Raw genomic sequence first — 24839 nt, forward strand, 5'->3', positions numbered from 1 at the left:
TGGTTTACAGTTGTGTGGAGTTTCGTCCAGCAGGTGGATGGTGTTGTTCAAGTGTCTGAGAGAACCTCCCTGGTTCCCCGTCTACTCGTTCTGTCATTTACTGAGAAGAGAGTGCTGGATTCTCCAGGTGTAATTATGGATTACCTATTTCCCCCTGCAGTTCCACCAGTTTTCATTTTATGTGTTTTGAAATACTGTTATTAGGTGAATAAACATTTAGACTGTTCTATTCTCACGATGGGTGGACTCCTTTAGTGTCAGGAAACACCTGTGTCTCTGGTAATATTCTCTGCCCTGAAAGCTACTTTGATATATTAACGGGGGCATTGCTGCCTTCTTTTGCTAAGTGGTAGCATGATATGTTTTTACTTTTAATCTATTTGTGTCTTCACACTGAAAGTGCATTTCTTTCAAGCTCATATAATTTGTTTTTTTTTTTTTCTTTTAAATCCAATCTGACACTCTCTGCTTTTTAATTGGGTATTTAGACTATCTACATTGTGATTATTGATATGGTTACGCTTAAATCTATTGTCTTATGTTTGTGGTATTTATCTCATCTATTCTTTGTTCCCTTTCCCTCCTTTTCTTCTTTCTTTTGTGTTGCTTGTATATACTTATGATTTCATGTTATCTCCTTTGTTAGCTAATTGGCTACAGTTAAAAAAATTTTTAGTGATAACTTTAAGGTTTACAGACTACATTTTATCACAGTTCACCTTCAGGTGATATTATATCACTTCAATGAAGTGAAGAGAACCTAACAATAGTATTTCCTCAATTTCTCTCTTCCCAACCTTTTTGTTACTGTTAGCATACATTTTGCTTTTACATATGCTATAGACTCTATAGTACACTGTTATTACTTTTTGTTTAAACAGTCAATTATCTTTTAAAGAGATTTAAATAACAAGGAAAATAAACCCCATACAGTTAACAGTGGAGCATTCTTTCCTGGTGCTTTTCACCATATGGTGTACATGCATGTTTCCTCCGGGTATTATTTTCCTTTGCCCAAAGGGTTTTCTCTAACATTGCTTATACTGTGGATCTATGAGTGAGGAATTCTTTCAGTTTTATATGTCTTAAAAAGTCTTTATTTTGCCTCCATTTTTTAGAGATATTTTCACTGGGTACAGAATTCTACGTTGATGGTTTTTCTTCCAGGACTTTAAAGATGCAGCCCCACTGTCTTCCTCTGGTCACTGTTTCTGACAAGTGATCTGCTGTCATCCTTATCTTTGCTTCTTTGTTCCTTTTCTTATTGTTTGCTTCTGAGTTTTTTAACTTGTTTTTTAAGCAATTTGATTATCAGGTACCCTGGTGTAGTTTTCTTCATGTTTCTTGTGTTTGGGGTTTGTTGAACTTCCTGGATCTGTAGGTTTATAGTTTTCATCAAATCTGAAAATATCTTAGCCATTATTTCTTCAAATATTTTTTCTGCCATCCCCCGTTAGGGGCCCCCACTACACATATATTTGGTCACTTGCAGTTGTCCCACAACTCAAAGATGTTCCTTTAGCTTTATAAAAGTTTCTTTTCTCACTGTGCTTCATTTTGGAGTTTTTATTACTATGCCTTTAAGTTCACTAATTTTTCTTCTGCAACATTTAATCGGTTGTTAATCCCATCTAGTATACTTTTCATGTCACGTATCATAGTTTTCATTTCTAGAAGTTTGAGTTGGGTCCTTTTAATATCTTCCATGTCTCAGTGGAGCTTTTTTATATGGAACAGACTTCTAACGACCATTTTAATGTCCTTGTCTGCTAATTCTAACATCTGTGAGAGTTCAGAATAAGTTTCGGTGGACTCATTTTCTTTTTCTCCTCATTATGGATCATATTTTCCTCCTTCTTCACATGTCTGGTAATTTTTGCTTGGTAGCAGTAAGTGTAGAGTAACATGGTGTATGGGTGATTTAAAAAGACATCCTCTGGGACCAGATCTCTTGGAGATTATCAGGGCACTGAGACAACAGGAAAGGGCTTTCCTAATGTGCTGTTATTAGATTTCCTTGTCCCAAGGCACGCCTTCTCTGTACATCAGTGTCCCCACAGTGCACACTGCCCCTTCAGTCAAATGGCACATGATCCTTCTGAGCCTGTAGCTCTCTCTGGAGTTCCCCTCCTTGCTTCCTCCCAGACTGAGCCTACCGTCTCTAAGGCTGAGGTAATTCCTGCACCTCAATCAGTTTGAAAACATGGGCCCCCCGCCCGCAGACAAAAAGAAAATCCAGGCCCTCCCCACCACCCCGTGACCAAGGAGCACTTAGGCTCCAGGCTGGAGTGCCCCGTGTGCAAGGACGACTATGGGTTGGGCGAGTGCGTGCGGCAGCTGCCCTGAAACCACCTCTTCCACGACAGCTGCATCGTGCCCTGGCTGGACAGCTGCCCCATCTGCCAAAAAAGCCTCACAGGACAGAACACGGCCACCGGCACCCCCCCCCCCCACCTCCGGGCCTGGCGGTGGTGAGCTTCTCCTCCTCCTTGTCCTCCCCCTTCAGCTCGCCCGGTAATGAGAACCCAGCCAGCAGCTCCTGAGCATCCTGGCCGGCCCCCAGGGCGAGCACTGGGCCGCGGGCCAGGACTGCGGACTCTGCAGCCCCCTGCACCCCTCACGCCCATGGACTGCGGTGCCACCGGGTCCACCGCAGTGGAGGCTTGGAGGACCTGCCCCTCCCGGCTGCGGAGGGAGCCCAGCCTCCCCAGGGCCGGGCGTCTGACTCCCTTCCCGTTTGTATCCGACCTCACCCTCTACGTGTTCGACGGCGGAAAGGTTTTTATAATTTTAAATTATTACTGCTTTGAAATAAATGGACGTTTGAGCTCAAAAAAAAAAATTCAGGTAATTCTCTGAATCCTTTAGGAGCCCCTCACATAATGACACATAGTGTGTGCTCAACATATGCTTGTGGGATAAAGAGGGGGCCCAAGACTCATCCCTTAGCTGGGAGTACAGCCTGAGTGGGGCCCACACCTTCTTAACTCTTGGGGAAGTGCCCTGAGGGTGGGAAGCTCCGCAGCCCAGGGACAGCTGAGTGCGTTGGAGTGCCGGGACGCCTCGCCTCGTCTGTGCCTCTGTGCAGGTTCCTTCATCCCAAGGTAGGCGTCCCTGTCACAAACAACATGCCTTCTGACCCTCATGGTGGCCACATCAAGGACTCACTCCGGGAGCTCTGAGCTTTGCGGGAGGCACATACCATATGAGTACGCGGAGGCCAGATGCCAGGAGGGGAGGGGAGGAACAACTCCTCAGAAACACACGGAACTTTAATCTCTTGGAAACTCAGGCCAGGGTGATCATGAAAAGGAAGGGTGAAGTAAATGATGCTGTCTCAATCGGAAATACTAAAAAATGTCTCTCAGTGGGATGACTGCCCTTAAATAAACAGGTGCTACAAGCTGGTTAAGGAGCTAATTCAGAGGATGGTCCCAGCGCCTGCATTTACAAGAACATTGCAGGCTAGGACATTTCCAGCTGGGCCCAGGAACAGCTCCTCAAGTGTTATTAAATGTGTAATTCCTCCAGCATCAAGCAGACAGTGAACGCAGGCCCTGAGATGGCCTTAGAGCAGGTGTAATGGAGGAGCACTGCAGCATCTGTGCTGTCGATGAGCTCTCCCATATTGGGCTCCAGAGATAAACAGACCCCTGGAGACAAATGTGACCAAGAGGCAGTTTCAAACCAGATTACGATGATTAACTGCAAATTCCATGAGAATTCAGCAGCAAAGTGCAGTTCTGAAGGGTCATCTACCTTCATGTAAAGAAAAAAAATTAAAGCAGAAATAGCCACTCCAAAGACTAAATATAAAGACATTCTCTATTTCCAGGTACTAAAAGCTACTAAAAATCCTGATGAGTACAAGAATCACAGTTGGCTGAAGGTGTTCTGTAGCACTGGTAGCCCCGGGGAGAAGGCCTGGGTGGCCGATTGCCACCCCTCATCTCTTAGGGGAAATCTTTTCTGTCCCTCCCCTTCATTGGGCTTCGCGTCATGGTAGTCTCTCCATTTTATGCATCCAGAACCTTTGCACATGGTCCTTAATGGCCAGGTACCAAGAGCAGTGCCAGTGAATTTCTAAACATGTGATACAGATGACAAAGGTATTGAAGTAGGAGAGAAGCAAGGAAGGTTCTGAAATAACTTCCCCAGAAAAGCCCTCTTGTTTATGTAGCTTGGCTTTTCAATTAAATTTGACAAAGGGCAAAGTAGAAATGACCAAAAGGTACAGTTTCCTGAGCCACAAGACCAGGCTTTCCAATCAGCAACAAAAGGCTTTAGTGTAGCAGAGGCGGGCTGGGTAGAAATGAGGTTTTACCGCTACTCCCTTCACTCTAAAATTTCCAAAACTGCTTTATACACCGTAGTTCTGATCTCTGTAGCCACACTGCAGGCGGTGTTATTACCACAACTTTAAGGAGAGGCAGATGGTGGCCGCGGGAAGGAAAAATAGCTGTGGCTTAAGAAACTGAGGGCAACAGGACCTAAATTCAGTTTTTTAAACTCTCAAATCCAGGCTTTTGGCTGGTCTTTTAAAGTCACTGTTTATCCAAAGTTAGTTCAATGGGTAGAAGGATAAATCTTTTGTTGAAATATAGAATATTTTGGCCATCATTCCAGAGCAGACAAGCAATAGGACATTGACTGGACACAGCAGGGCACTGGGTCCAAAAAGGGCCAAGGTTGAACTGAGGTCAAGGTCAGACTTGGATGCACTGAGGAGGATGGAGGCTGTTCCCAACATCAAGACGAGCATTAAAATCGGGAACATGCAAGGGTGTATTGATTGCAGCCTCCCAGTCAGTACTGCTAGACCAGGAAAATGAGCGAACTGCAGGGCTGGGAGAGTCCACATGACTGTCTGTATAGACATGCCCCGGGAGCCTACAGGCCACCTCTCAGAACCAGGAGACCAACAAGGCTGCTCCACAAGATGACTCCAGACACCAACCCCAACCCAACCCAACGTAATGAAAGACAGCCTTCTCCCTAGAGGCACACAGACTATGACACCTTCTTTGGGGATGCCCCCGTGACACTCACAGTCTCATGCAGTCGTTACCCATTTTTAGCCCCCTCACAGCAAAGCTCCAGCCGCCACGGCATGGGGAAGTGGCCTCAGCAGCCGCGCAGAGCCCAGATAAGAGAGGAGGGCCCAGGTCCGTGGGGACCCAGGTCAGAGGCTCACTGAGTGGGCAGGCATGGCTCTTAGGGGCCCGGAGCAAAGAGGGTCACGTGAGTGGGTTCGGGCAGCAGTGTGCAGGACTGATGCACGAAGGCGGTAGGGACAGGACCAGGTGGCCGGATCTGCCTGACGCATTTGTCACCTCCAGGCCCACCGGTGCTAGGGAGTGGAAGCCCTGTGCGTGTGTGAGCTGAAAAGAGCCCCAGGTAGCGGGCGGCCTGCAGGGCTATCTCAATGGCGCAGGGGTCCTGGACAGGAAGGAGGGGCTGACACTATGAGCTGAGGTCCCCCACTCTCTCCTTTTACCCCTTGCAGAGCAGAGAATGGTCTCCCCCTTTGCATGGTGATGCCCTTGCTTCCTGCCCTCCTTCTCTGTGGCTCTGCTGATCCCCCTTTCCTGTGGGTGGAATGGGCTCCACTCAGCTCACAGCAAATTGTTACAGGTTTGCTATGGGCTCCTGGGCAGCTCCTTAAATGAGCATTTTCTTATCTGCAGATAATCTACAAAACCACACTTATAGCATGGAGTTGATGCAAGAACTAAGAGAATCTTCACACAAGAGCCCCTGCCACGGGGTGTCACCCATATACACACATGTGTGCACACGCACATGTACACAGCGAGCGGGTCAAAGTCCAATTAGATGTATGGCTGTTTCTCTGCTGATTCTTTTCTCCCAACTAGAGACCATTTAAGTCACCATTCCTTCAAAACAAGCAAGCAAACCCAACCACTGATGCCAACTCGTCTGCCCACTTACAAACCCCTCAAGCAAGCTGAGGGCCGCACCCTGTCCTTCCTCCCCAGAGCCCCCACTTCTGCCTCCCTCCCCACACACTTCTGAAGCCTGACTGCCAAGTGCGGCAGCCTCTTTGAGGGTCTCTGTCCCGCTCCCAGTGCTCTCCCTTGTTCCGGAGCCTCCTTCTTCATGTTCTGTTATCAGACTTCCCAGCCCTCCCCTCTCTGACAACCTCCTTCCACCCTCCCTTCTCTGTCCCCCGAAGAGCAGACCCCGAAGCTCAGCCCTCAGCCCGCTGGGCCTTCATGTCACATTTCCCCTCGAGGACTTGCCTGCCATTGTCATCGGGTAGATGAGGGCCCTAGTCTCCACCTCCCAGGCCACGAGGCCCCATCACCAGCGGTCCCCTGAGCGCTCCCCTCACCACGCCTCCCCGCTCGGCGCCCCTTTGTCACTGACACAGCCGGCCCACGCCCCACACAGGTTCAAACTCGAGAGCCGTTTGTTCTCCACACCTGCCTGGCCCTCCTGTTAGCTGTGCGTCCCCTACCCTGGCCCTTCCTGTCCAGCAGCCCCCACCTTCTGGCCACCCTCACCCCTCCCTCTGGGCATGAATTCCTGCAGCAGAGGCCTCGGTGGCCCCCTGCCACCTGGGTTAACGTTATAATCTCCTTTACACTGAGGCACACAAATGCAGCCCTGCCCACAAGATTTCTCGACTTTTTGAAGAGTCACCCTCATGCCAGGCATGTGTGCGGATTCGGCCTCATAGCAGAGGGTTCTGTCCCCAGTGGACAGTGTCGAGGGCAGGGACGGCTGAGCTCAGCGACACCTATGGCCTTCAGCACAGTTCTGAGTACAGGGCCTTGCCTAGGACTTCGAGCAGTGGCCATGTGACTGCAGACCCACAGGCACGAGGACAGGGGTGGGGAGGTGCCTACTGGGAGCAGAGCTGGAGACGTGGGCTGGGCTGGGCTGTCATGGCTGAGAAGTGACCGCTAGGGCCGCGGCCTGAGCCTTACAGGTGACAGCCTGGGCCTCCAGGGGACTGTTCCCAGGGTCAGGGTTGGGGAGGAAAAACACTAGCTGGAGACAGGAGACTGATGGGGTGAGGTAGGGCCGAGCGTCAAGAAGGAAGCGGGCAGGGTCATTCGCCGGCTGGAGGGGTGGTTGTGGGTGAGGAGGGGGCAGCGCACAAGAGACAACAGGTGAGTCGAGGGCCAGCGTGACAGACCAGAACTGGGCACAGGAGAAGCACAGCCTTTCCTGGGAGGGAGGGAGGCCATGGAGGGCGTGAGGCCGGGAGGAGGGAGAATGGACGGTGGGGCCGGGCCCCCCGCCCTACTCTCAGCAGCTCTCCTGTGGTGGTGGGGGACAGACATTACTCACACTGTCCACGGCGAGGATCTTGGCCCAGATGAAGACAAGGAGAGGCCGCAGCTCCCTGGCTGAGCTCTGGAGCAGCTTCAGCACGTAGGGGAAAATACCCACAGACAAGGCCTGCGAGAGAGAGCACGTCAGCCCCGCGCCGGAGGGAGCAGAGCGCATGGCGTCCTCAGCACTAATGGAGCTGCATGGGGAAGGGTCGTGCCTCCCTCACCTCCAGTCCTTCTCCTGGAAGCGACCCAGGCCTGCCTACTTGGGCTGCATGAGCCCACGCAGCTAAGAGACACGCCAGGCCTCCACCTGAGTCTACCTGTGGTGAGCTACATACGGCCTCCCTGCTGGCACCTGGGAGTATAAGAGGGCTAGCAAGGACTGCTCGTGCATTCTTCCTAATTTTTAGGTTTTCCCTCTTCTCCTTCATGTTGAACTATCAATTATGACTCTTGGTTGACAATATACAATGAAAAAACTTAAATATACATCAATGGAGATAAAATAATATGCTGAACTCCCATATGCCGATCACTTGGCTTCAACGCCATCAACCGAAAGGGCGTGGCATCCTGGCTGGCCCTACCCACCGTCCTTTCCTGAATGTTCTGAAGCACGTCTTAGGTATCACATTGTGTCATCTGTAAACACTTAAGTGTTTATCTCTAAAAAATAAGGTCTCTTTTATGAAAACATGACCACATACCACTACCACACCTAAAAAAATGAACAATTACAATTATTGGGTTTTTTTGGCTGCGCTGCACCGCATGTGGGATCTTAGTCCCCTAACCAGGGATCAAACCCGCGCCCCCTGTATTGGAAGCAAAGAGTCTTAACCACTGGACTGCCAGGGAAGTCTCAACAATTATTCTTTAATAACATAAAATATCCAGTTCATGTAAAATTTCTAATTGTTTCATGAATATTAATTTTTCAAATTTTAACTTTCAAACTTTCATTTACAAATAGAGCCGTATAAGGTCCAGACCCTGCACCTGGTGGTGGATCTCCTGAATCCCCTTTTATCTCTAGGTTCCTCCTGATCTCTTTCCCTGGTGATTTATGTGTTGAAAAAATGGATCACTTTTGACTCTATTTTTGTCAGTGTTTTGAATGGCTGTTTCCACTCTCCTGTGAATAGAATGATAGAAAAGTGTTTCAGAGCTGTGCCTAAAACCACAGTGAAAGGACGGCGAGCGAGGCTTCGCAGGCTTCTCCCAGGAGAACACACGCCGCGTGTGGCCGGGGACTCAGCCCAGAGGCTGCCAGCTTCCTGGCCTGGCAGGGGTGAGCCCCTCCCTAGAGTGTCCCTAAAGGACACTTTCTGTCCTGCAAAGGTGAAGCCTAACAGCGGATGGGAAAGGGCCCCCCAACAATGTGACAATGAAGGTGCAAAAAGCGAGGTCCACGGGAGCCTTGCGGGCTTAATGGCCACCCCCACAGTCATCCTTGGCCGCATGGCCAAGGTCCCTTGATTTGTCAGACGGTGACGTGGAGTCTCGTGCCCCCCACTGCGGACACAGGAAGCACGCACCAGGCTCACCGCCCAGGGACCCAGGTCCAGAAATCTTCCCAGCAGGTCCAGGGCTCTCAGCCGGTGCACTTGGCTCAGCAGCACCTGGAAGGGAGAAGAGGCGGTGTCACCGCAACACCCCCTGCCCCGCAACACGGAGCCAGGATGAGCATCCCCAGGAGCTGTTCTCCCAGGTCAGCAGGTGCCCCTTTCTCTATGGCTCATGCTTTACACAGGCTGGGAATGCTCCATTTCTTCATGAACAGGTAAACTATGTGTACGCTGTAGGAACTAATAGAACAGACACTTTATAACCTCATTTAAGAAAATATCCACTGATGACACTGGTCTATCCACTTCCAGACACTGTTCTCTATGTACAACGTGCCCTGTTTGTTCTAAATTCGATAAGATACTATTGTGTTTCTCATCTCCTTTCTGACACCCTCACTCTCACCCCACATAGCTAGATACGTCTGACCATTATGGCTGCCAACGGCAGCACTGAACTTTTCTGTAAATGTGCATAATTCATTTAAACAATCTCCCCATTGCTAGATACTTAAATTATTATCAAATTTTTGCTATTGTAAACAATGCTGTGATAAAAATTCTACCAGGTAGATCTCTGCACATTTACGTTTTTTTCCCCTTCCCCTAGGATAAACTTGAGAAGTAAAATTACAGGGTCAGAGCATACACACTTATATCACCAGATTGCCCTCCAGCTGAACCAACTTGCCCACCAAGCCTTGGCTGAATACCGGGCACCAGGACATGTTTGCTCTGGTGCTCACGGGCTACTTGGCCTTGGGAAAATAACTTCTCTGAACCTTAATTTCCTAATTCATAACACAAGACCCACCCACAAGAGTTCTATTAAATATCAAATTAAAAGCTACCAGCAAAATATTAGCCCACGTTACACTATTATTTCCCAACATGATAGGTAATAATAAAATGTTCTTTTAATCTGAATTTCTTTGATTACAAGTGAGGTTAAATATTTTTTCATAGGTTAATAGGCTATTTCTCTAGTAAACTGGCCATGCATGTCCTTATTTTCCTACTTAAATGTCTGGCTTTTTCTTTTTGATATGAAAGGATTCTTTGTAAATTAAAAACAGCGACCTCTGCCACGTATTTTTCTCTTTCTTCCTGTGTTATATCAAAGCTTTAAACTTTAATGGAGTCATTTATATTGAGTTTTCCCTCACGATGTTTACCCAGAGGTCACATGAACAGAGCACTTACTGTGTGCGGGTGCGGTGCTGGGTGCAACTGGGAACAGCAAGGCCCCTCCCATCACCACCTGGCCCAGACACAGACATTCCGCAGCCACACTGCAATAACCATCGAACAGACAACTGGGGGCCACTCCCTACTCTGGGGGTCTGAAAGCTCTCCCTCCCAGTGGGTGACGTGTGGGGTACCTAGGTTCCAGGCAGAGGGGCTGGGAAAATGTGGGCCTTCCCCAAGGAAGGGCAGGTGGCCAGTCTAATGGGGGAGGCTCCAGAACCAGCCAGACCTGCAGACCAAGCTAAGGGCTTCGGCTTTTCCTAAGAAGAGCAGCAGAGGGACCCGTCCAATGTGCTTGCTGCAGGCAATAGGCTGGCAGGAAGATGGATGGAGGGGTGGGATGGGTGGACTTGACTGTGGCCATGACCGATGGGGAGAAACAGACTCCAAGACAGCTGGCGGGCATGACCGACAAAGCCTGCTGGAGGAGGGGGAATAGGGGTCAGGGAAAGGAGCCGCTGGAAGAGAAGATTTGGAATGAGGCAAGAGGAAAGAACAGATGGACGGGCCAGCCAGCCTGGGGTGGTCTGCAAGGGAGAAGCTGGGTAGAGAGACCAGCGAGGGAGGTGGGAGAGAAGGTGGGGAGGTTTTAACTGTGTACCTGCTCCCGGGAGGTGAGGATCAGTAGTGGGACTCGTGAAGAGGACCCTCTGGCTGCAGGGATGTGGACCATGGTGTCGGGACTGAACAGGGGTGAGGAAATGGCGCAGCCAGAGCAGTGGTTCAAGGGGCTACCCTCTGAGGGGTGAATACGGGCTGGTGGGAGGAGGGTGGGGAGCAGGGAGGGTCAGCAGGTGGGGGACAGAGGAGGTGGCAAGAGATGCTGGAGGGAGTGGAAAGTGGGGAGGGGGTCCCGGCAGCACGAGGCTCCTGAGGAGGGGTTCCCGGGTGGAGGGGGGAGGCTGGGGAGCTTCCCCAGGTGGACGCGCGGCCCATGGCTGCAGAGGAGGCGAAAGCGTGTGTTCCCAGCCTGAGGGCAGCCCAGGGGTCAGGGAAGCGGAGGTGGCTGGGTTCAGCTGCTGGAATGTCATTTCCCACTGGTTTGGAGCCTGTTTCCACATTGCTATTTCGAGACAGATGATCGAGTGGTTCATTTTATGTTTGGAGAAGTTGAGGTTCTCCAAACAAGAAGCTGGGAGAGGTTATGTGGGGCTGCTCACAGGGGCCTATCTGAACGGGGCCTGATCCCTTTCCCATGTTTAACTCATGGGTTATCTCGTGCCACTGCAGCGGAAAGACAGATCTGGAGGGCAAGGTTAGACGGCTGAAAGGCATGGGCTTTGGAGTCAAGCTGACCTGACTATCTCACTTCCTCACAGTGTGGCTTAAATCACAACCTCTGGACACTTCAGTTTCCTCATCAAGAAGAGGAGAGATAACATGTGACTTGGGCTTATTTTCAGAATCAAATGAGATGCAGCCTGTCTGGTACAACGCGGTCTGGTAGGAGGGGTGTGATGAATGTTAGTCTCGGTGTCAGCATCCAGCTACAGGATGTCTCCATCTCTCAGAAGCGATTTGATTGACTATTTATTTATTTATTGCCGTGCTGCGCGGCTTGTGAGATCTTAGTTCCACCACCAGGGATTGAACCTGGGCCCTGACAGTGAAAGCACCAAGTCCTAACCACTGCACCACCAAGGAATTCCCTATTTTTTAAACATCTTTATTGGAGTATAATTGCTGTACAATGGTGTGTTAGTTTCTGCTGTATAACAAAGTGAATCAGTTATACAGATACATAGGTTCCCATATCTCTTCCCTCTTGCGTCTCCCTCCCTCCCACCCTCCCTATCCCACCCCTCTAGGTGGTCACAAGCCACCAAGCTGATCTCCCTGTGCTATGCGGCTGCTTCCCACTAGCTATGGATTTTACGTTTGGTAGTGTATATATGTCCATGCCACTGTCTCACTTTGTCACAGCTTCCCTTTCCCCCTCCCCATATCCTCAAGTCCATTCTCTAGTAGGTCTGTGTCTTTATTCCCGTCTTACCCCTAGGTTCTTCATGACCTTTTTTTTTTTTTCCCTTAGATTCCATATATATGTGTTTGCATATGGTATTTGTTTTTCCCTATTTGTTTTTAAAGAAAACGGAACTGCCGGAGGTTCAAGTCTCTAGAGATCCAGGGCGAGCAGAACCTTCCATTTACTAGGTTTGTGAAAGCAGGTGTAATTCCTCAAAAATCAAAGACATCAAACACATCTAACACTTGTAAAGATTCTATTTACTGATTCCCTTTGTTATTTAAAACACTGTCAACGTGAATAAAGCTCTGTGTTTTCAAGTAAATAGCAGAGCACTTTGCAGTGGAAGAAATGGCAACTTGGGCCAAGAAACCTAACCACGCGTAGCTTGCATTGTTTGTTTCTCTTGTGCACTGACCAGCAGTAAGAGGTCTCCATTACAACGTTATTTACAGATGGCAAAAGTAAAAGGGAAACCATCACCATCACTACTGCAATGCGATCTTTCCTGACTCTGTTGTCCGTGTTGATGAAACACACATTAAAGCATCAACAGACAGCCCACTTGTCTCAGAGACTCAAGACCCTCAGCAATGCAGGGTTTTGTGCTGTGGGTATTGATGTTTCATTGGAAAATAAACAGCATCAATAACAAGTCCTAGGGAAAATGTCAAGTATTGGTTTTTCTAAACGTTACTGCTTCCTGTGATTCCTTCTGTTGATTTACATTTTAAAAATATTGAGGCCCAACATAAATTAAAATTACTTTTTAAAAAAAGGACTGGCTTTTGTTTGTTTGTATTTGTACTTAAAAAAAAAAAAAAATTCCTGTTTCAGTGTGCCTCAGGCCCCGGGGAAATTACAGAGATAAACGTTGGTGAACTAAATGAGTTACTGGGATTTCTTTCTGTCTGTGGCAACCCAAACTGAAGATTAATAATGGAGATACAAATACCCAAACTAAAACAGAGCTGCTAGGGCAACAACCTTTCATTTGCCTTGTGCACAAAAACGCACTCAGGCTTCTGCGCTGAGACTGCTGGATAGAGCCGCTCCTTAAAAACCAGATTCTCAAGCTCCAGTCCTGGCCTGGTGGACCCAGGAATCTGATGATCAGAGATTCTGGAGCCACCGATGAATATAATATGTGTAATAATAACATCCCAGTTATTATCCTGATGCCATCTAATAATAATCCTGTACTTTCAGACCAAAAATTCTATTTGTAAATAAAATGATGGCGTGAAAGCAAACAGCGTTTCCTAATGAAATGCCCACACTGACTTGTAGTATCTGTATAAAGGTACTAACACGGAATCCTGTAAAATTTCTCTCTTCCCTCTCTTTTTCCACAACATTGATTCCTCCTTCTCTGCCTGGGGCTTCTTTGCACATGGGCCACTGAGGGAGTGCAGACAGTAATGCTGAGTCCAGGCAGGGCCACCAGACCAGGAGACCACGGGGCCAGGCCTTGCAGTGTGGCAGGGCTCAAGAATCTTCCTTCCCGTCCTTTCTGTTGATTTGTATTTTTAAAAGGTGAAAAAGGACATCAGGACTGGTCAGGAAAAGCGTATGTTCATGCTTACATCTACACGAGAGGCTGCAAATCAGCCCGAGGAGACAGTTCATTTTACCCCGATGATCCTCAGTTAATGCCTCTGAGTTTTCGGAGGGAGAAAACGCTCTCTGGCAGTGGAAAAAGTAGCAGGGATTGGAAAAGCTGTGACATCTCTGTATTAAAATTCTTTTTCCCTTCAGCAACACTTCCTGACTCGCCAAGGCACTGGGGATAATTTATGGATAATGGGGCCCAGGTTCTGGTAAAATAACTGAATTAATGAGAAAGAAGCCAACACCACAGGCTACCCCAAATGAAGTAAGCTCTCCTTTGCATTGTGTTGGGTTTTCTTGTTAAGTACAGGTTCCTGCACTGATCCAGGTGGGACACAGCCCAGACAGATCCCCCATCAGAATGATGAGGAACCTATGGTTTCGTTCGTCTGAAAGATCGCACAGAAGATGCCCCTTTCTTTTCTTTCAGAGTCATTCCCTCATTTTGGCATCAGGAAGTTGGGTCTTCTCTTTCCCTGAGGGCGTGTGGGTTGTAAATGGAACATTAAAGAAAAAGTCAATAGGAGGCCATTTACAACAGGATTGTTTGCCAGGCAGTATTCAGTGCTGGGCATTGTGCCCCTGCTTGGAAAGGACCAATTTTATCTATCACATTATTGAAATAATAGGAAGGTCAGTGGAGGCTGGCCACAGTCTCCTCTCATGAAAATTCGGATGACCCTAGGAGCTGGGGAGCACAGCAACCAACCGGTCACTGCTGTCCCATAGCCCTGTCAGCCTTCCACTCGCTGCATGAGAACTCGTGGGCTCCTGCCAAATGGCGAGTTTTCTTTGTTGTGTTGTTATCGTTGCTTTTCATTTTGTTTTGTTTTGAAAATTTGTTTATTGCTCACCTTGCAAACTCAAGATAGTCAAACTAATCTAGAAACACACATGAGGAATACTAATAATTTCTGCATTCTTTTCACAATGTCAGAAAATAAGCAGTCATAAGACAGAAAAAGCACCAAAATATCTCCAGGGAAGGATCCTGACCAACACCCTGTGCCCATGTAATTATCAAGCCACGAGGACAAGGCTGTGTGGTGGCATTTCCACAACTGCACAAACTGCTCTCACTGCTCTGCTGCCTGGGTCCCGGCACACAGTCCTGAGCCAGATGAGACCTCAGTTCTGTCGTAGGCACCTTCCCAGCCCACCATGCGGTCAGCACAGAGCGGGAGAGCAGACCATGCAGGGAGGGGGCCCGCCACGCTCCAGGTGGGACAGGGGTCAGCCGTTCACCTATTTTTCAAACTGTCCTTGGCGGCGGGAGCCGCTCAGAGAGCGCGTTGGGCCCAGTGAAGATGAATGGTACTTCTGCGAGACGTGGTCAGCAGCCTGGTGAGAAAGTGGGGCCCTCCTGGGGGGAGGCAAGGCCTCGTCCTCGGGCAGGTGAGGCAAAGCAACCTAATCAGCTTTCTGAGGGGAAGGTGATGGTCTTCCCAGCCAGCTCTCAGAATTTAAGACCCCACTTCCTAACTGGACACGGACGTAACTGCCCACTCCTCCTGCTGCGGGCACGGCCCCTCCCACAACCGTCCACAGTTCTCACCCAAGACCAACTGCCTCATCCCCACTGCACACAATCTCTTCCAGGGCCTAAAGTGAATTATTAGGCCTTGTATCTACACTGACAGTGGTTTTAAATCTCATTTGACACTGTCTCAGAGCAAAACAGCTTTGCTTATGTCATGACCTGGTCCCTACACCTGCCCCATAAATATACATTAACTGAAACAAAAGTTCTGTGAAAACTTCCTAAACTTCCTGCCTGTGACGAAGTTTGGTATTTTGCCATCTCATTACCCAAAACTTAGCTGGGTAAGACCCACAGAACTGATCTCCCAAACCACTCGTGGGGCACCAGGTGCCGCGTGAACACTGACACAGGCCACATGGGTGACTGCGCTTGATGGCACAGCCAGAGAGTGCAACAGCCCACAGCTACCGCGGGGCACAGCCCCCTGGAAGTGAGCAACCCACAGGTGCCGGGAGCGGTGCCACGACCTGCGTGTGTAATTTGCTCAGGCTCTCCCATTTTCTCTGCAGTTGATTTGCATCTCATGTCCTTCCAAAGAGAAGGGGCACTGATGCCAGAGCCGTGCTGGAACGGAGCTTGCTGGCAGCAGCACTGGGGGGAGAGGGGAGGGCAGCTGACGACAGCCCAGATCAGTGTTTAACTGGGGGGGGAGAGGCTTCAGTGACTTTGCCAGGCGAGCCCGGGAGACAAGGAGGCATTAACTCCAAAGCAGGAGGGCTGTCACACACCAGCACACTCAGCCCCAATAAACTAGTCCCCTCCCAGGCGGCTGCGGGGTTTTCTAGCTCCCTCATCAATCTGGCTCACCTGGAGACACTCACCTGTAAGACAATGGGAAGCTGCTCAGGTGGGTTCCTGTTCTCCACGCCCATCGTGAGCCACACCTGGAAGGCGGTCAGCTGCTCAGCAAAGAAGGGGCTGTGCTGTGGGACGAGCAGAGGGTTAGTCAGGGGCTCTCCTTCTTCACCCGGCTCTGCCTTTACACGCCGCCCCCACCATCGATTCAGCCATGTGTCTTTGTGAGGCCCTGACTCCACTCAGCCACCACCATCCAGGCGAGGGGACACAGGGCCGGGCCATAGCAGAGGAGGTGGTGAGACATGGTCAGACCAGGACGTTTCATATGGCAGAGCCAGAGGCTGCAAGGACAGACTGGGTGTGGGTAAGAGAGGGTTGCAGCAAGGTTAATGCCGGGGCTTGGGCCTAAACACCCGGAAGCGGGGTCCCAAGACCTGAGGCGGGAAGACTGAAAGAGGAGCACGTTTGGGAGGAGCACGTGGGGAACTCAGCTTGGACACACTGAGTTTAAGGTGCCTACTGGACACCCGACCGAGACATCAGGGGGACGATGGCCCACGTGAGCCCGCAGTCCAGGAGATGGGTCTGGGCTGGAGAGACAGATCTAGTTTAAAGTTAAGTGAGAAACAGAGGGGACCCTGGGCTGAGCCCTGGAGCCCCCCAAGAGTGAGAGGCCAAGGAGGTGGAGACACAAGGGCAAGGCCAGCAGAGGGGGATCAGGAGTGGGTGGTGGCCAGGTTGCCAGGGAGGAGTGTTTTAGGGGGAGGACATGGTCGGCACCTTCCATGACTGTACAGGGTCAGGCAGGACCAAGGTCCAGAGCTGATGGTGACAAGGAGGGCCCTGGAGACCATTAAGGATGTAACAGGAGGGCCCTGGTAGTGGGCAGAAGCACAACCGGACTGGGTTCAAACAGAAGAAAAGATGATTCAGAGGCTCAAGAATAGACAGTTCTTTGCAGGAATCTGGCTGCAAAGGGGAAGGAGAGACATGGGGAGGTGGGGGCGGGAAATCGGATGGGGTCACGTGACTAGGAATTTCTTTTTAAAGGTGGGAGAATAAGGGCGTATTTGTAAGAGGGGGAAACTGCTGATGAAGGAGGGAGGTGCTGGGCTAGGGCCTTGGCGAGTGGACGCCTGGCACACAGGCTGGGGGTAGCACTTTTGGGAGCGGGAGATGCAACACAGCCGGGCCAGGATGCAGGACAAAGGCCAATGTGGCAGGACTTACAGAGGATCCCTCTATTGTTCCTGTCTCTCAGCCAGGTGGGAAAAGGAGGTGCTGTGGATGGAGGGGAGAGCGAGCGGAGAGGCGACGGGAAGGAAGGAGATGTGTCCGGGCAGCCTGCCAGGCAGCGTTTAAGGCCCCTGGAGGGTAGTGACCGCAGCAGGTCACAGTGGGCTTCCCCAGCTTGGCAGTGGGGGTGCGGAGGGTGGCTTGTCCTCGCGCAGGCACTGCGGAGGGTATGCCTTTAGTGGAGATGATGAGGACAAGGGAAACTGCAGAAGTAGCGGCTCAGGTAGGAGGGGGCCCAGGCTGTCAGAAGGAGGTCCGGGAACTGAGAGACCAAGCAGTAGGACTGCTGGGTTTTCTGTCTTACATAGGCATTTCCACTTAATACGCAGCTCTGCTGTCCCTGAGCTCCAGACAAAAAGAATTCCAAATCTCTGCCTCCAGCCCACTCCTCTCTGTCCCACTCTGTCTCCCCAGGGGGAAAGCGGGTGTCTGTGTAAGGAAGGGTGGGTGGGAAGGCAGGGATGTGGGCTGCAACCCCAGGTTCCTGCACGTGTGGAAGTGTGTGCATAGAGGACTTCAAGCCGTGGGCACGGCTCCAGCAGAGCTGTGAGCCAGGCCAGGTGTGTTCCCACCGCACCCTCCACAGAGGGGCCTGGTGGTCAGAGCCATGGTGCGTGCCCTTGTAAAGAAGTCAGTGTTGCATGAGAATTCGGCAGAGGACTTTCACACTTAGGAATGCCTGTTCTTGCAAAGTCAGTGTACGTGAAGTTAATCAAATTTGGAGGGCAACTTGGGGATTGGGATGGAGCCCCCAAAGTGATTTTCCTGTTTTTAAGTGTGAGTTATTCACAAATTGGTTTAAAAACAATAATCTTGTTAAATGCTCCCTCCCCAGCTGTACTGAGTGAGGGGGACCTTCAGTCTGGGAGGGGAAGTCGGGAAACTCAGATAATTCCACCTCCCTCCATTTCCTTCACTTAGTTTTGCCTTATGGATGCAAACACGCTGCTCATTGCTGAAGAAGCCGCTCAGTCCCGAATGACAAACATTCCTGATCTTTTCACCTAAAGCTGACAAAGAGGGAAAAGCCTTTGGCCATCGAAGTATGCTGTGAGGTTTGTCATGCTTCTTAAAGCCACGGGGAAGATGACAGATCAGATCAGCACCCCACCATAAGTGTGGTTCAGCATTTTAAGTAACACTTCACAGAACAGCTCAAGAGTTGCCCCGTGAGTGCCTGAGATTATTCACAGAGTTGATGTTTTGGGCCAAATCTTCATGATTACCTCCCGGAAATACTGTGTAGATTCTTGGGGGGGAAGAAGCAGAACCCAGGATGAGTGTTCTGGAGGAGAGCTCACAGATCGTGGGCAGAGGCTCTGAGTCATGTGGCCATGTGGCCTGGGCCTCCTGGGACGATTCTGATGCCAGGTGGTCAACCCTGTGGTTAGCCCATGTGTCAGATGGGCTGGGGGGTCTGAAAACAGGCGCCAAGCACGAAGGACTAAGAGCAGAAAGGCCAGCTCTGGGCACAAAGAGCCACGCCCAACCCTGGGGGCCAATCCACCTCGACTTGTGAGGTCACTGTGGGGAGGGAGGAGAGCTAGTTCATCTTAACACACTCCTACTCTTCTCACCTGCCATCCCCAGTCCAAACACACTTATGTCGGCTGTTTCACAGTAAGTGAAGATTTCTTAAACGGATACCAAAAGCCCTAACCATAAAAGAAAAAACATTGGTAAACTGGATATGGTAAAACAAGAAACTTTTGTTCATCAAGTAAAAACATTAAAAAAGTGAAAATCAAGTCTGCAGAATGAAGATATTCACAATGTGTGACAAAGGATTTGTATTCAGAATATAAATAGAACCACTACAAATCAATAGAAACAGATAACGCAAAAGAAAAATGATCACATGGCTTGAACAGGCAATTTATAAAAGAGGATATTCAAAAAGCCAATAAAAACACGAAACAGGGCTCAACTCTATTAACCATCAGGGAAATACAAGATAAATCTCAATGAAATACCTTTACGTAATGAACCAGAATAGCCAAAATGAAAAAAAAAAAGGTGGAAAACATCCAGTATTGATGAGGACATGGGACACCTAAAACTCTCATACAACGTGGGAGGGACTGGAAACTGACTCACAGCCACTTTGGAAAACTGTCCAGCAGTTTGTACTGAAATTGAAAATATGCACACCTGGTGACCAGGAATCCCACTCCTCGTGTGCACACCTGACATTAACGCACCAGAGCACGAGGAATTCGAGGTACCTGGCCACACCCACCCACTCGCCTCAAGCACAAAATTTAAGGGGGCACCAAAAAACATAGTAATTGAGATTAAAAAAACCTTAATGCAATATTTAAGAAAATAAAAATTAATATAAAAATCTATAATGAACAAAATATCAAAATTTCATAGAAAGACAGGTCCAGCATGACTGATTTCTCCTTCTGTCTCAGGCTACAGCGTCTCGGCTGGGCAGTGGCCAGCACAGTTTGTGAGGTCCATGGGATAGACCATGACCTTTGGGGTTTCCACACTGTGATAGGAGTGAGCTGCAAGTGAATGGAGCAAGCTTGGCATTGAGTGGAGGCAGCCAGACACAAGGATTCTATTTACCCAAGTACCAACCCCTCAGGGCAGCACACACCCTGGCGGAGGTGGTGGCCAGAGCGGGAGGGGCATCGGGGGACAGCTGATGTTCTAAGTGGGTGCTGGTTACGCGAGTGCGCTCAACTTGTAAATTCACCAAGCTGCACGTTACGATGCCTGCAATCTTCTATGTGTGTGTTATGCTTCCAAAAGAATGAAAACTAAATAAAACAGCTAGCGTGTGGCCTCTACCAGGTATCCCTCCCAGTGACAATTTGGTGAGATTATTCCCAGAGGCAGAATCCTGAATCTAGTAGATGAGAAATGAAGCTGAAGACGCTTGAAAGGAGGCCTGGCACTGGAGGGAGGGGTGAGGACAGAACCGTGGGGCTTTATCTGAGAGGTGTGCAGCTCCAACCCCTTGACGGTACAAAGGAAAACCAGGCACACAGCACAAAAAAGCATGAGTTGAACGAGGTTCGCGAACACATGTTTGTGGAGACAGGCCCTGTCTCTGTGGAGGTGGAGCATGTGAGGAGCTGGAGGCCAGGACTGTTCCCCACGGAGACTTGTCCCTGCCTCAGGGTTTAGGGTCTCCCAGGCAATGCCAAACATATAGGCGAGAGCCAAGTGAAGGCCCTGCCGGCGCCCACTTCAGGGTTCAAGATGCAAGGCTGGCTTCGACTCCCTTGTAAGTGCGTTAAAGGAAAGGTGGGTGGAAAGTGGCGAGCTGCTGGAGCAGGCACCGCAAGTGCTGGTGGAGAACCCAGCAGTGGGCACACGGGTGATCGATGCAGAGTTCTTCCAACTTTGCTGTAGGTTTGAAAATGTTCATAATAAAATGGGAAAAAAATTCAAGCAATGAAGGAGGAAAGATAAGATAAAATAGAGAGGGAGGGTCTCATAGCCCAGCTACCCCAGTCTCTGGGGGAATCGAAATCACCTGAGTTAACACACATGCATACAACCCTCCCCCTCCGTCACAGACATGCATGCACGTACACACATGTACACGGACACACCCCCCACAGAGAACACACACACTCATACCCCATAGATATATACGCACATACACCCCCCACAGAAATACATATGTGTACACACACACACACACACACACACACGCACCCAGGCCCCTGACTCAGTAAGGTTGAAAGCTTCCCTTTCAATCTTACTGATGTGATGTGCACTGAAAGTTAAAAACCTCTGCAGTGAGACGTGGGTGCCTCTGGCTGCAGTCAGGGCTTTGTGAATACACCAAGGGCCAGGAACCCTTGTGTCCAGCATGTACCACGTACCAGGCTCTGTCCTCCAGTCCTCATGTGCTCCTTGAATTGGATACAACTATAGTTCCCGTTTTAAAACAAGGAAACTGAGGCACCGGGGGGCTAAGCTGCCCACTGTGGTCTCTCCAATGGCGCCCGGAGACGACGGTGTGGGGAGAAAAGGCCAGTGACTCCGATCTCCAAGCCCCACCCTCCAACCTGTCCCCTCAGTGGACAGCTTGGAGCCACCTGCTTCCTCCCGGTTCCCCCCACCACTCCCCCAGTCCTGAGCACCTGCCCGGTCCCTTGGAGGGTCAGATGGGGGATCTAATTGTGCTCTAACTTGATGGGTGGCTTTTCTCTTTTCTCAATGGTTACTTGAGGGAAGGGACTGGGTCTCACCCACGTGCACCCAGACGTGGTGTCTGATGCACAGCAAACGCTCATCAAATGAACAAATCTTGAATGAAAACAGGAGGGGCTGTATGTGCGGGGGATGCAACAGGGGGTTCTTGGTGAGCTGATGTAACGAACACCGGCGGGGTTGGGGGAGAGTCGATTTGCCTGCCTCAGGAGCCACAAGTGAAACAACATTAACTCGAGGATGACCAGACCACCACCTAGGAAAGTACATGGGGACCAGACATCCCCTCGGGGCCAAGCCTCAGCCTTAGAGGCTTCACCTGGCCACTGGGCAGCAGGGCCGCAAGTCGAGAGCATCCGTTCGTGGTAAAAAGGCTGAGAACCTGGGATCGGGGAGTGCACGTCAAGAAAAGCAGACCTATGACAGCAACACTGTAGAGAAGATGTTTTTAAGAGCTGACCATTTCATAATCTAACTTTAACCCCTGGTTGGTGCAATCTTTTAAGCTTCTGGATAATGCATCTTCTCCCAGGTGGGTGAGGGCTGTCTCCGACACCCGACCAGGGGCTCTGCAGCCCAGGTGGCCAGAGAAGCAGCTGCCGCAGTGGACCACACAGGATGCCCTGGGAGGACTCACCCGAAATGCCGTGCCTTCTTCGATGATGGTTGGCAGCTGGGAGAGACAAATGTCGACAGCCAGGTCCCAGGCCTGCCTGGGGAGAACAGAGAGGAACCCAAAAAGCATTACTGACGGGCTCACCCAGAGGGACCCAACAGCAGAGCAGCCTGTGGGTGGCTGAGTCGGGGCAGAGCCGCTGGTGAAGGGCACAGGAGGTGAGGAACTCTCAGCTAGCTAAAGGCATTTTGTTTATGACAGCTTTTCTCTTCAAATTGAAAGGAGAAAAAGCTCAGGAAAAATAAAGAGACTTGTCCACTTTCTAATGCAGTTTCTTCCCCCAACTTGAGCCCACCTAGTGTGGCAGCCTGCCCATGCTAATGGCAGCTGGGGCACTGGGTGACCGGACCATGGCAGCATCACACACAAACCTGCCATGAAAGGCCATGGTCAGGCCAAGGCGCTTCACCAGAGACGGGCCAGGTGGGGCTGGGAGAAAGGGTCCGCCTCGGCCCACCCACTGCCAGGCCCCTGCATCCCTCTGTGGGTGGTCGGCACCTGTGCCCAACACAAACCACTTGGGACAAGACAGGTGGTGCTCTGTATGCTGGGGATGCAGCAGCCTCTTTGATGAGCAGTCCTGGCCACCTTCTCCAACTTCTTGTGGCGCCGGACCCAGCTCCGCACGCTTACAAGATGTGCAAGACAAGGTGGTGCCGACTGGGTCATGGTGTCACCTTCCCAGGGTCAGTTTCACCACCTGTGAGGCAGGCTAAAGATAGTGTCTCCCACACAGGGTCTCATGAAGGCCTCAGAGGGTGCTGACACGGAGGGACACACACAGAGGCCTGCTATTTCCTGGCAACGTTTCACACTGATTCTAAACTGGACACAAACGATCCTCTTTCTTTCTCTGTGGTCCCAGATCCAAGTGCGGATTCCCAAGGATATAACGATTTTCTCACTCTGACCTCCCCTTTCTTTTAGAAACATGCTCCTCGTGGAAAGAAAGTGATGGTCAGAACAAGGGGTTTAGTTTCCGGTATTGCAATCTCTTCCCAGCGCAATTTCCTGACACACTCAAGGATTCCATGTTAGGTTTATTTAGACTAATAACTGCCTGTTTGTGTGCAAGAGGCACCTATTCATGGGTCTTAATAAAGGATCAAAACAAGAATGAAAAATGAAAACATGCAGAAAAACAGTAAAAATGTAAGAGGAACAAAAGAGTAGAGAACTCGTTTTCATTTTTCAAATATGTGGAATATATTTCTTTTTTCCCAGACTGGCCCCTTCTGCACAAGCACGTCCTTCCCCCACCAATCTAATTAAGAGGCAATCAGGAGATAATCAAAAGTTCCTCAAAGTGCGGGCAATAAATAGCTCCCATATGCTCAGTAAGTGCCCAGACTGCAGGCAAAATGGTTATTCTGCAGCATTGAGGGAGACACTTACTCTCTGTTAAGACAGAAGTCAAGTCAGTTATTGCAATTAAGCTCTATAAAGATTCCTTGAACTTAATCAAATAAAAAGTTTTAACTTCAAGAGTTAGAAGAAAGTGTGCAACAGTTGGGGGGAGGTGAAGTGGGCAGAGGGGATCCAGGGCAGCTGGTGGTCTTGCTACAGCTGCTACACAGTGGGCACCCCGAAACTGCACCTTCTGTAAAGCTGGCTTCTGTGCCCTCTTTCAGAACTATCTCCTCAAAATCACGAGGCAAGAAGAATTCTAACCCATTAAAGACGTCCCTACTGGGGTGTCCTAGACAGAGTATCAGAGGAACTAGGCTGCCCTAGCGAGACCTACTGGGTCGGCCTCAGTCCTTTCCAAGGAGTGAAACAAAACCTGACGCAGCTGCAGCGGGGCCTGGGCGCAAATCTTGAGTGTGGCCCGTTGGGCCTGCCGGCTCCCCAGGGCTGGCCCCCCAACTGGGTCCAATCACTCAGTGGGGTTGAGTCCCCACCAGCCGCACTCTTCTGTGCCAGAAAAGCAGCTCAGAGGAGACTGCTGGCTTGAAAGGAAGCCCCGGAGGAGGGATTCCCCTGTTGTCACCAGGAGCAAGGCAGGGCCATGACTGGAGGGGCACAGCTATCTAAGTGAGAGGGGACAAGGGACTCCGTTCAAGGCACCGAGGAGGACAGGAGGAAAGGAGAGGATGTGGGAGAACACCTAAGATCTACTGGACACCGAGTGGCCAAACAGACTGCCAGCCAGCAGTGAGGCTGCAGCAAGCCCCAGGCTGAGGCTGGCAGAGAGCAGCAGGCTGGCACTGGGCTAGCCGGCCTCCCTCTGGGGCCTGTGGTCGTTGATTCTCTACAAAAGGAAAGGGTCAGGTTGGGGACCTCAGAGTTCCCATCAAGCCCTAGATCACATGGCAGCCTTTTCAGCAGCACAACGGTACCCTCTGCTGAGCATTTACTCAAGTTGGTTAAAAGTGGCTACATTTTCTAGGGTAAAATCAAAACAAACTTGGAGTCTTAATTTGGGATTCTCACTAAGGGAAAGTGGGAAAGCAAGTCCTATAAAACCTTGAGCCGTGGCACCCAGGCGAGCATGGAACTTGGGAGGTGTCCGCGTTCACACTTCCCACAGCCCCTGTGACCAGCCGCACAGGCTGCGCCCCCAGGGAGGGAGGATCCCGGGCCTCCCCACCCCGAGGCGCAGACCAGCCGGGCTCTGAGCCGTGGGCTGCCGATGAATCACGGCCTG

At 50.3% G+C, this 24839-nt stretch overlaps 1 protein-coding gene across 6 annotated transcripts in view; it reads right to left on the reverse strand.

The window, feature by feature from the left end:
• Positions 1-24839, reverse strand: part of RPTOR (regulatory associated protein of MTOR complex 1) — a 349270-nt gene that overhangs the window by 69339 nt on the left and 255092 nt on the right. For 4 of the 6 annotated variants that reach the window (XM_089901574.1, XM_089901575.1, XM_089901571.1 and 1 more), the window contains 4 exons: positions 22154-22229; positions 16065-16166; positions 8846-8929; positions 7321-7431 (listed from right to left, as the gene is read on the reverse strand). In XM_089901574.1, the coding sequence (XP_089757700.1) occupies positions 7321-7431; positions 8846-8929; positions 16065-16166; positions 22154-22229 (373 nt within the window). The remainder of the gene's footprint in view (positions 1-7320; positions 7432-8845; positions 8930-16064; positions 16167-22153; positions 22230-24839) is intronic. The other 2 variants (XM_089901573.1, XM_089901577.1) reach the window with 2 other exon arrangements.

Source organism: Delphinapterus leucas, chromosome 19 (assembly GCF_059928025.1).
Source record: "Delphinapterus leucas isolate spDelLeu-1000000601 "Yukka" chromosome 19, BTC_Dleu_Yukka2, whole genome shotgun sequence".
NCBI classification, from domain to species: Eukaryota; Metazoa; Chordata; class Mammalia; order Artiodactyla; family Monodontidae; genus Delphinapterus; species Delphinapterus leucas.